Raw genomic sequence first — 12,836 nt, forward strand, 5'->3', positions numbered from 1 at the left:
ATGTATAACTAGACAAAGCTCAGCGGTTTCTGCTGAGTTTTAGTTTGAAAATCTGGGTTCAATTAAAAAAGTCAAAAGTGAAACTCAGGTATAGGAAGGAAGACTTCATAAGAGCCAAAAGAGACAGACAAACATAAATAAATACATACATAAATAAAATATTTGCACTAATTCTGTCAACTGAAACCCACAGATTTCTATATGGCTTTGCTTTTCAGGGCAAAAACCACTTAAAAGGTGTTCCCTCAAAAGACTTATCTGGGAGAAAAATGTTTCTTCTAGTTTCCTCATAGACACTTAGGATACAGCAGGCTTGCAAGCTACCCCTCTACCTCCTTGGCAGCCCACCCAAATTCCTCTCCTAACGGTCAAATCAGGTTCAAAATCCAGAAATCTCTCCTTGTGGACTTTTCAGATAAATTTCTACCAGCCCTGTTTGTTCTACCAGCCCTGAAAGAGCATGTAATACTTAGCATGTAAGAGCTTTTATCTATGGCAATGCACTTAAGTTTTCAACCTCCAGGCAAACTTATTAGCAATTTGTTTTCCATTTAAAAAAAAGAAAAATCTACAGTTTGTCTGCAAAGCACTATGCATGCCAATAATTAACAACCATTATTGTCATTTAATTAAACAAAAGATTTTAAAACATTTTTGGTAGGATGGCTTTTAGAACTCCAAACAATTAATTTTATATTCTCTCTTCTAATCTGTTCCTCCAACCAAACTCAAAACATACGATTTGCAAACAACTGTGAGGTTTCCTATAGAATAACAAACACAAAATCCTCCTTTTTTTCTTCCAGGTTTCAAGAACAGGCTGTAGCTCACTAAGGGTCAGATTATTAGTTTCTTACTTCCATTGGTGAGCAATGGGACTACTCACCAGTATAAGCAAAGGGTTCACAGTCTGGCCAAAAACTGGAAATTACCCTGTAATATCTTTCATACCTGTGCAGGAGAAGATGACGATTTTGATCGTTCTCGACCTTTGCTGGATGCAGAAGCCACTGATGGAATGAGATTTTCAGCTGAAGCACATTTGCTGGTGCAGTTTCCATCTGTTTCCCTGACAGCAGACTTGGGTTTTGAATGTGCTGTCTCAGTAGCCGAAGAACTAGCACTGTGTCTATTGGTCCAGATCCCTGTGGCAATTAAAGCAGGGGAGGGTTCTGGAATTCTTTCTGGACAGAGAAATTGGCAGATTACCTCATTATTTTGGGTCTTTCTGGTAATATCTGGTTTGGAAGTCTTGCCCTCAGGAAGCCTCTTAGCATTTGAAGGCCTCTTCTGCAGGGGCGGTTTGTGCAGCGCACTAGCGGGCCTTTGTGCAATCTTTCGTTCCATGTATTCAATAAGTGCAGTATGCTGGATTTGCTTCAACTCGGTCTTGGAGAGATTGGAGCTGGCAAGCGCACTCCCTCGGTTTTCCAGAATCTTTCTTCTGGCTGCCATTGCATCTTGTTCATTCATTTCATCCGACCTGACCCTGGTGCTTTCCAATCTTTCAAGATCACCCTGATCTTGCTGATCGTCCAGTTTATTGAGCTTCTCAGGTTCGGAATAGCACAATTTCTTTTGTTCTTCTGTTATCCTTTTTCTTCCTCCTATTCGAGCAGCTTGTGGCCTCTTTGTTTCTTCTTCTTTGCTGCTGTTTTCCAGAGACTTGGGAAGAGGAATCAACTTGGCATCCTCATTTGCACTGGATAAGGACAAAGATCTGAGATGTTCAATTGAAGGTCTTTTGGAGGGTTTCTGCTTCAGCCTTATGGGCAAGCTCATCTGTAAATCCTTTCTTTTGAAAGATGTTTCTCTCAGGACCTTTCTTTGAGCAACTTTAAGTTTTTCCCTGTAATCATTCTTGAAACTCTCATCCACCGATGAAGCAGAGCTCCCCAGAATTACATCATCAGTCTCATTAATGGTATCATCCCCTGTGCACTGAAGGTGGTGTTTGTTCTTTTGAAGCTGGTTAATTTCTCTTTCTATCTCTATAGGTTGTGCAGAAACAGGGTGATTGCTCCTTGGAGAGGTCTTAGGCAAACTCCCTGAGTCCTCATGTTGCTGAGTGTGATTTTTGTGACTCAGAATGTTGGTGTTTTTCCCACCAGAAAGGTAATAAAGGAGAGGAGTTGTCTGCCTGTTTATTTTTTCACTGGCAGAATCATCCTGAGGCTGTCTTTCAAGCTTCTTTTGAAATTCAAGTTGGTGTTTTCTTTGGTGAACAGGATTTAGGGTGTCCTCTTCCTTTGGGTTCATGTTAAGGTCAGGACTGCTATTGTTAGATTGTGTTTCACTCTGGAGTCCATTTGGAAATTGAGATGGGGAGTCATTGTTTGGTCTGTAATAAGATGTTTGGTCAGCACTATCAGAAAATTGCTTATTTCCAAAATCCAATTCCCCATGGTGAGTAGGCTCTGTTTCTACACCATCCAAGCTGTGGGACAGTGGTGATTTCTGCATTTTGATATGTTGATTGAGAAGTAGTTCCCAAACATCATTCCTGTTTTCTTCTTTGGAGCCAGAGCACTGATTCTTGTCCTCAGAGCTGTTCAGTTTCTCAGACACATCTTCACTTGGAAGAGGACTGTCCATGTATTTTAAGCCTGCCCTACTCTCCCATACATCCTGATCCAAGCTTGAATACGCTTCAGTCCAGCATGGGCACTGAATGCAGGGAAACTGTCCCTCTTGTTGGCTGGATTCTGAGACTCTGCTTTGCAAATCTGCTTCTCTAAAGAGTGGTTTGTGTACTCCACAGGCAAAAAGATACTGTTTGTTCTCTTGTGTATCATTAACAGCACTGAGGTTGGTATGCAGTGGATGAGAGGACTTAGAGTTCATCTCCTCAAGAATTTCATAAGTTTGGACTGAATTCTGAGTACAGAAAAGATTTGGGGTCTTAGCCAAAGAGTCAGACTTTAAATATTCTTGAAAAATAATAGACGAGGGTCTGATGAAAATATGAGGCTTGTTTTGCTTTGTGCCATCTTGGGATGGATCCCTCTCTTTGCTTTCCTCAGTCATTAGCCCCTCGTTCTTTGACCTGAATACCCAGTTTGTCCCTGAATCAGAGGGGAGAAGGACATTGCTAATATCCTGAGCACAAGTAGCTAGTTGCACACTATAGTCAAAATGATTTCCAGAATTAGATTTCCCTCTTGTAATTTCAAAATTCCTGGTAGCTTTATAGCTATGAAGTCGTGCTGGTGGTGATGGTGGACGAGGGGGTAAAGCCAGAGGTGATGGTGGCTGATATAAAGTCCCATGGGTAGGAGTGCTTCTGTATTGTCCATTGAGCCCAGTATCGTCGGAGTTGTGATGACTACCCAGCTCCAGTGACTTGTGCTGATGTGTGGGTTTAGGATCAGAGTTTATTGCAATAGGATTATAAATTCCTCTTACATATTCCGAGTCCATATATGGCAATTGCTCTAAGGGCAGACAATAGTTTTCATTATAATATGATGGAGAATGATATTCTGGAACGTTTGAGCCACCAGAGAAAGAGCTGTAAGCAGAGTCTAAGAGGTGGTCTAAGCTGCTGATGGACTTAAGTGGCGAGAGCCTGTTTCCATAATCAGGTGAGGCCACTGGCTCCAACAGTTCTGCAATTTGGCCAGCTTGCTTGAGGTTCCATCTTTCGATCTCATTCCCATAGGAAGCCATATCTACTATCAGCCAGCTCCTCCAGGAAAAGAATTCAGATTAAGTCTCCCTGCTTGTGACTCAGCACGTTTTACTGTATTTCGCACATTTCATGTGTAGGTAGACGATCCTGGAGAGAAAAACAAACATTTTGAAAAACAGCCATTGAGAAGGATGATTACAGATTTAGACAGAGCCGTAACTAGACATTTTGGTACCCTGGGCAAGCAAGCATCTGTGCACTCCCTACTGTTTTTTTTCCCCTTCATTTCCCTGCCCCATTTTCCCACCCCCATGACTTTCAGCCTGGGGAGCTACCCCGCTCACCCCACCCTGGTTACAGCCCTGGCGTTAGACTATGTACTAGATCCTCAACTGGTGTAAACCATTTGTAACCCCATTGAACCTGAAGTAAATCAGCGTAGCTCAATTGACATCAGCTGAGACTCTGGCCCTAAATATAATCAATGGGGTCTGAGTGTAAAATTTCCATTCAGCATATTTCAACCAAATTGTTTTCATAAGGAGCACAGATAGCATGTGACCTCTAAGAAGTGGGAAAATCCTGGGATTCCATTCTTTCTCCCATTGTATCAGCAATATCTGGTGTAAGTTTCATGTAGTACTGGGGCGGGGAAAGGCCTTCATTAGTCACTGTGAAAGAGGGAGTCCAGTGATTTAAGCACAGGTGTGGCAGCCAAGATCTCCTGAGTTCTAATTCTAGTAGCTTAACTTTTGAAAGTAAATGTTAATGCCTGTAAAGTATGACTGGAATGTGAAATGTGTGTATTTAAATGGGTTACATAGAAAGAAAACACGTGCGATGCTTGCTTCTAAACATAACTTTTGTGCTCCAGCTCCTCTTGAATTCCACTGCGCAGGAATGGCATTTTTAAAAATAAAATAAATTACTCCCAAAGAGATGAATACTAGATTTCAATCCATTTTTTGGAGTCTGATCCATTAATGGTGACAGGTTTCAGAGTGGTAGCCGTGTTAGTCTGTATCAGCAAAAAGAACGAGGAGTACTTGTGGCACCTTTAAAGACTATCAAATTTATTTGGGCATAAGCTTTTTTGGGCTAAAACCCACTTTCGTTTCAAAAGCTTATGCCCAAATACATTTGTTAGTCTTTAAGGTGCCACAAGTACTCCTCGTTCTTTTTGTTGATCCATTAATGGCTCCAGGTTCATGCTAATGCTTGGCAACTTTATCCAATATTTTCCATGAACTGGTGCGTAAAAGGAAATGTACAGGGGGGTCATTTCATGCAACACTGAATACAGCAGTTGTTATAACAGCACAAGTCAACTCTTTAGGACAGAAAGTGAAGAATATCTTATTAATCTGAAAACAGAAAATTTAGGGCGGCAGAATGTAATTACTTGAGCTAGAATTTTGGCAGGATGCTAGGATTATCATCCCAGCTATCACAAAAAGTGCCCTGGGGACTTTTGGATAAAGCAGAGATGCAGACCATTTTACCATTAAAGACTGCACCTGCAACTGGACAGCTCCCCCAACACCAGGCTTGGACATAAATTCATTACTGACTCAAAGGGAAAAGCACCTCCTTCTAAATCACTAATATGTTTTCCTGCTAGTACCTTGAAGATCTTTTAGGGTATGTCTACACTGCACTACAAAGGCCTGCGGCATGATTGGCCTAGGTCAGTTGACTTAGGCTCATGAAGCTCAGGCTGCAGGCTTACAAAATTGGAGCGTGAGCTCTGAGACCCTGGGAGGTGCGACGGTCTCAGAGCCCAGGATCTAGCCCAAGCCCGAACATAGACACTGCAATTTAACAGCTCTGCAGTCTGAGCCCTGCAAGCCTGAGTCAGCTGATCCAGGCTCTAAGGATTCCATTCCGTGGGTTTTTTAGCACAGTTTAGACATATCCTTAACCAGGTACTGACCTGGTCTGATGTGGAGTTTGTGAGGGCTGGTGAGATTACAGTGCAAATTGGTGTGGCTGCAAGTGTACTTGCCCTGTTAACCTTTTAAGATGTGTGTTTGGAACCTGGAAGCTTGTATGACTTCCTGCAAATTGTAGCTTTTATAAAACTGAATCCGTTACTATATTTAAGGTATCACTTATCTATATCAGCTGTTTGTTCAGAACTGAAATGAGTCTGATTCTGACGTTACACAAATTTTACACCGGTGACACTCTGGTGGCATTATTCCTGATTTACACCAGCATACCTGAGAAAAGAACCAGGCCCATTCTCAATGTACCAAACTATAATACCTCCTAAATCCTTTTCTTTTTGTCCTGCTATGCTTGTTAGTCTAAGATACTATCTGTTAGGAACTGGTTTTCAGATTAACTAATTATTATTCCTTCCTATAAAACAATTCTATTCAATCACCTTTATCAGTATAACTGTCACTCTTCTTTCTAAATAAGTAAACCCAAGCCTGGCTAGCACACCAGCCCCAATCAAATGAATGTCTTTTGTCAGTATCTGGGCTTTACATAAAGATTTACTGTACATCTGGTTTGCATGTCTCAAACCTTATTCTGCTGTGTTAATATTTAGTTACATTAGCCAAACCAAAAGAGAGGGCTATATAAACAAAAGGAAACTAATGCAGATTTCAAAAGGTTCCTGTCATATTTCTAGGTGTATTGATATTTAATGGTACCAAAAACAGCTGACATCAGTAGTGCTAAAGTAATTCACCAAAACTCAGCAGTCATCAGACCGTTTGAAAAATGAAGAGTCCAATACTTTTGCACAGATCATGTCCATTATTTCTCTTTCTCAGGGCTAGTCTTCATTGAAAGAGTTACTAGAAGGAGCCTAGTAATGCAGTGGGAATGCAACAACAGGCTAGAGCTCAAGTTAGCACCACTCATCAACTGCTAATCCAATCGCTTTGTGGGTATGTCTGCCTTTGGCAGAGGAGGTGTAAATTCCAGCTCAAGGAGACATACCCACACTAGCTCTGGTCGAGCTAGCACCCTACAAGGGTGTAGCTGCAGTGGTGTGGGCTAGCCACACCAAGTACATATCCAGGCCTGCTGATGGGGGAAGGGCAAAGGGGGCAAATGCCCAGGAGCCTGGATGACTTAAAAGGGCCTGGAGGCCCGTGGCAGCGGTGGCCAGGAGCCCTGGGCCCTTTTAGATCGCCTGGGTGGGCCACAGGGCTCCTAGGCACACGCAACCACTCCAGGGCTGGGCCCCGCGGGCCGGCACGGGGTAGGTCCCTCAAGTGACGGGATCATAGAATCATAGAATCATAGAATATCAGGGTTGGAAGGGACCCCAGAAGGTCATCTAGTCCAACCCCCTGCTCGAAGCAGGACCAATTCCCAGTTAAATCATCCCAGCCAGGGCTTTGTCAAGCCTGACCTTAAAAACCTCTAAGGAAGGAGATTCTACCACCTCCCTAGGTAACGCATTCCAGTGTTTCACCACCCTCTTAGTGAAAAAGTTTTTCCTAATATCCAATCTAAACCTCCCCCATTGCAACTTGAGACCATTACTCCTCGTTCTGTCATCTGCTACCATTGAGAACAGTCTAGAGCCATCCTCTTTGGAACCCCCTTTCAGGTAGTTGAAAGCAGCTATCAAATCCCCCCTCATTCTTCTCTTCTGCAGACTAAACAATCCCAGCTCCCTCAGCCTCTCTTCATAAGTCATGTGCTCTAGACCCCTAATCATTTTTGTTGCCCTTCGCTGGACTCTCTCCAATTTATCCACATCCTTCTTGTAGTGTGGGGCCCAAAACTGGACACAGTACTCCAGATGAGGCCTCACCAGTGTCGAATAGAGGGGAACGATCACATCCCTCGATCTGCTCGCTATGCCCCTACTTATACATCCCAAAATGCCATTGGCCTTCTTGGCAACAAGGGCACACTGTTGACTCATATCCAGCTTCTCGTCCACTGTCACCCCTAGGTCCTTTTCCGCAGAACTGCTGCCTAGCCATTCGGTCCCTAGTCTGTAGCGGTGCATTGGATTCTTCCATCCTAAGTGCAGGACCCTGCACTTATCCTTATTGAACCTCATCAGATTTCTTTTGGCCCAATCCTCCAATTTGTCTAGGTCCTTCTGTATCCTATCCCTCCCCTCCAGCGTATCTACCACTCCTCCCAGTTTAGTATCATCCGCAAATTTGCTGAGAGTGCAATCCACACCATCCTCCAGATCATTTATGAAGATATTGAACAAAACCGGCCCCAGGACCGACCCCTGGGGCACTCCACTTGACACCGGCTGCCAACTAGACATGGAGCCATTGATCACTACCCGTTGAGCCTGACAATCTAGCCAGCTTTCTACCCACCTTATAGTGCATTCATCTAGCCCATACTTCCTTAACTTGCTGACAAGAATACTGTGGGAGACCGTGTCAAAAGCTTTGCTAAAGTCAAGAAACAATACATCCACTGCTTTCCCTTCATCCACAGAACCAGTAATCTCATCATAAAAGGCGATTAGATTAGTCAGGCATGACCTTCCCTTGGTGAATCCATGCTGACTGTTCCTGATCACTTTCCTCTCATGTAAGTGCTTCAGGATTGATTCTTTGAGGACCTGCTCCATGATTTTTCCAGGGACTGAGGTGAGGCTGACTGGCCTGTAGTTCCCAGGATCCTCCTTCTTCCCTTTTTTAAAGATTGGCACTACATTAGCCTTTTTCCAGTCATCCGGGACTTCCCCCGTTCGCCATGAGTTTTCAAAGATAATGGCCAAGGGCTCTGCAATCACAGCCGCCAATTCCTTCAGCACTCTCGGATGTAACTCGTCCGGCCCCATGGACTTGTGCACGTCCAGCTTTTCTAAATAGTCCCTAACCACCTCTATCTCCACAGAGGGCTGGCCATCTCTTCCCCATTCTGTGATGCCCAGCGCAGCAGTCTGGGAGCTGACCTTGTTAGTGAAAACAGAGGCAAAAAAAGGATGTCCCGGAAGTGACGGGTTCATCACTTCTGCCCCAGTCCCCACCCCCCTTAAGGACAGCCCTGGCCCTGAGGCCCGGAATTTCTGTCGCCAGGCTTGTACATACCCATCCAAGATGCTAGGCATGTACTCAGGCAGCAGTCCATCCTGCCAGTTATGCCACTCTATATTAGCATGCTAGTTTGATCAGAGTTAGCGGAGGTATGTCTCCCTGAGCTGGAATCTACCTCTCCAGCTCCAATGGTAGACGTACCCTGCACTGCTAATCCAATCACTCTGTGTAGCTCAAGTGTGGCTTGCAGTATGGTTGCTCTCACCCTTGCGCCTACTCATTGCTTAATATTCATAGAATCCTAGAACCATAGGGTTAGAAGGGACTGGCAGGATTATCTAGTCTAACCCCTGCCAAGATGCAGGGTTTGCTGTGTCTAAACCATCTAAGACAGATGGTTATCCAGCCTCCTTTTGAAAACATCTAGGGAAGTTGTGGAAACTTCTTCCCTGGACAGGTCTTTTCCATTGTCCTACTGTTCTTACAGTTAGGAGGTTTTTCCTGATATTTAATCTAAATCTACTAAACTGTGGTTTGAACCCATTGCCTCTTGTCCTGACCTCTGTGGCAAAAGAGAACAACTTTTCTCCATCTTTTTTATGGCAGCCTTTCAAGTATCTGAAGACCGCTATCATATCCCCTGTCAATCTCTTTTCCAAAATAAAGATACCCAGTTCTTTCAGCCTTTGCTCATATGGTTTGCATTCTATCCCTTTGATCATCTTTGTTGCTCACCTCTGGATCCTTTCCAGTTTATCTATATCCTTGTATAAATTGATGACCAAATTAGGCACAGTGCTCCAGCTGAGGCCTAACCAGTGCAGAGCATAGAGCGGTGCTGTCACCTCCCATGACTTGCATGCTGTCATAAAAATAAAGGGAAGGGTAACCACCTTTCTCTATACAGTGCTATAAAATCCCTCCTGGCCAGAGACAAGACACTTTCAAATCAGGAGGGGGGAAAACAAAGGGTTCGTCTGTCTGTGTGATGCTTTTGCCGGGAACAGATCAGGAATGCAGACTCAGAACTTCTGTAAAGTTAGTAAGTAATCTAGCTAGAAATGCGTTAGATTTCCTTTTGTTTAATGGCTGGTAAAATAAGCTGTGTTGGATGGAATGGCTATTCCTGTTTTTGTGTCTTTTTGTAACTTAAGCTTTTGCCTAGAGGGATTCTCTATGTTTTGAATCTGATTACCCTGTAAGGTATTTACCATCCTGATTTTACAGAGGTGATTCTTTTACCTTTTCTTTCATTAAAATTCTTCTTTTAAGAACCTGATTGATTTTTTTATTGTTCTTAAGATCCAAGGGTTTGGATCTTAAGAACAATAAAAGGTGTTCACCTGTACAAATTGGTAAGGATTTTTATCAAGCCTTCCCCAGGAAAGGGGGTGTAGGGCTTGGGGGGGATATTTTGGGGGAAGACTTCTCCAAGTGGGCTCTTTCCCTGTTCTTTGTTTAACACGCTTGGTGGTGGCAGCATAGGGTTCAAGGACAAGGCAAAGTTTGTACCTTGGGGAAGTTTACCTAAGCTGGTAAGAATAAGCTTAGGGGGTCTTTCATGCAGGTCCCCACTTATGTACCCTAAAGTTCAGAGTGGGGAAGGAACCTTGACACATGCATGTTAATGCAACCAAATTGCATTTGCTTTTTTTTTTCTTTTTTTCTGTGCAACAGCATCGCATTGCTGACTCATGTTGAGGTTGTGATCCACTGCAACTCCCAGGACCTTCTCAGCAGTGCTGCTCCCAAGTCAGCTTTCCCCCACTCTGTATTCGTGCATTTGTTTTTTCACAAATGTAAAAGTGTAGCACCTTACATTTGTCTTTGTTGAATTTCATTTTGCTGCCTATAGCCCAGTTCTCCAGTTTATCAAGATCCTTCATATTAAGCATGTTCTTAAGTGTTTTGTGGGTTTGTATTTCTAGGACCCTTTCCAAAGTCCTCTGAAGTGGTACTTTTTCCATTGACTTCAGTGGGCTTTGGTTCAGGCGTTTAATGAAAAGAGTCAAATTAGGGTCACTGTCAATAATACAGAATAGTCTTATCTTCATTGCAGTGTATCTCAAGGTAGAACTCAATTATTGCCCCTAACCTGACTCTAGTCCACACACAAAAATCTCTAGCTCAAGTTAAATAATACTTTACGCTCTAGCTAGCTGGCCCATCTGGGGGAAAATGGATTGAAGCTTGAGTGCTGCTAACGCTGGAGCTAGTAATGCAGTGGGGAGGCAGCTGCATGGTACAGCTTGTTAGCACCAGCTGTTAATCCAATCACTCTGTGTAGCTCCCCTGCTATTGCACAGTGTGGTCATACTCACTCTTGATTTAATGTTAGCTGGGATTGGTTTTAACATTTAGAGGGTTGCGTACGTCTTTATAAAATCTGTTCATCTAGGAAAGACAATTTTTTTAAAAAATGTGTCTGTCTCAAAAGTCAAGAGGAAAAATGAACTAGAGAAAAGGAGGGGATCGAGTGAGGAGGAGGAGAGGGGAAACAAAGAGGGAAAGCAAACTGAGCAGAGGAAAAAGTGAGGAAAACAAAGTGATAGAAGGAGAAAAAACAGAGGGTAAGTGAAGTGAAGAGGAGGGGGAGATGGAGAGGGAAAAAAAACAGGTATAGTGAAGTAGAACCCAGGAACAGAGAAAGGGTGAAGATACAAAGACAGAGAAAAGCACAGAGCAAGAAAAAAAGGATAGGACAGGGAGAGAAGCCAAGAATGAGATAAACAGGGAGAACAAGAATATGATTAAAAAGAGAAGAAAGGAGGTGGGTTGACAGGAGACAGCTGGAGCATACAACAGAATAAGTTGTCCCTACATACATTTCCACCTAGTCATCCAAAAGGAACATGCACAACTGATAATTTTTCATGGTACCTCTTACAATGCCATATTCTACTACTCGTAGCAACACTGTACTTCAGTGTCAGAAGAGGATATGTTTTTTACATTCAAAATAAATAAAACTAGAAGGAACTAGATTACTCTTCAGGGACTAACCCTAGGATACCAAAACTATCTCCTCTCGGCCACTAGTTTGAATCCAGCACAGGTCAGTAATGAGTCAACTTTTGCATATTCGCATCCATCACAAAAAAACACCATCAAAATAGGCGTTAATTTTACAACATGTTGCTAAGCTCAGCAGAGGCACACTCAAGTGAGCAGTGTGTCAGATATGGCTACCCACCGGATTACTGTGAGGGGAATCCCATTTCTGGTTTCCCCTGGTATTTCAAACTTCCCTGGGTCTCAGCAAGTTGCACACTGTTACCTCCTTTGGCCTCTCTGGCACACTACTGGTGCACCAACTCTGTTTTGTTACCTCTTCAAAGAGCCCCTCAACCCACTTGCCTAGGCCTCCAGAAAGAGCACTGATCCCCAGGATACCCCAGTAGCTTAAACACACCTTCTCCCAGAATCTCCCTGAAGATGTGAACCTTCTGGGTTACAGTTTAACTCTCTCAGGAGGCACGTTGTGGCTATAGCATATAACACACAGACACTTTGCCCAGAGTTATACAACGCAGTTGCTCTTCACTTAATCACACATGCAATACTCAGATCCATACAAAAAATAAACCTTACACACATTTTCCCTTTCTAGCTTCCCTTGAAAGAGCAAAGGCCGCTTCTGCCCATTATAAACTTCCAGTCTCTTCTGTCAGGTGACTCCCTGGGCAGAACGAGCAGGTGATCACAGAATCTTCCCAGGTGACTTCATTGTTAGGTGACCTCTATCCTGTTAAACCAGTTCTCCTGGTTGGCATAGAGTGACCAGATGTCCCGATTTTATAGGGACAGTCCCGACAGTTGGGACTTTTTCTTATATACGCACTTATTACCCCCCATCCCCGCCCCAATTTTTCACATTTGCTATCTGGTCACCCTAGGTTGGCAGCCAGTCTTTTGTCTAGAACTATTACATTTCAGAGGTATGGCAGGCACATAAATTAACGTTAGCCCTCTTTTGTTAGCCCTTTGCCATCCACCTTTGGAATTTCAGTCCACCATGGAGGCAAAGGGACACTAGAGAAGGCAAAGCACTGCAGAGTCAAAGTGGAGTTTGCAGCTTGGCAAAGATACACACAGAGAGTTCATAATCTCACACAGAATTCAGCAGTGGCACAGCCAGTTTTCCCAGACTGACACTGTGAGCCATGAAGACTGACCTGTTCACTCATGCAGTAGCGCTCCCTCCAGGATCTGGCGGAGGT

At 43.6% G+C, this 12,836-nt stretch overlaps 1 protein-coding gene across 2 annotated transcripts in view; it reads right to left on the bottom strand.

Moving 5' to 3' along the window:
* SHROOM1 (shroom family member 1) overlaps positions 1–12,836 on the bottom strand; it is a 76,778-nt gene that overhangs the window by 16,748 nt on the left and 47,194 nt on the right. For both annotated transcript variants that reach the window (XM_074960492.1, XM_074960493.1), the window contains one exon: positions 952–3,778. In XM_074960492.1, the coding sequence (XP_074816593.1) occupies positions 952–3,669 (2,718 nt within the window). In that variant the 5' untranslated portion in view covers positions 3,670–3,778. The remainder of the gene's footprint in view (positions 1–951; positions 3,779–12,836) is intronic.

This window comes from Natator depressus, chromosome 8 (assembly GCF_965152275.1).
Source record: "Natator depressus isolate rNatDep1 chromosome 8, rNatDep2.hap1, whole genome shotgun sequence".
NCBI classification, from domain to species: domain Eukaryota; kingdom Metazoa; phylum Chordata; order Testudines; family Cheloniidae; genus Natator; species Natator depressus.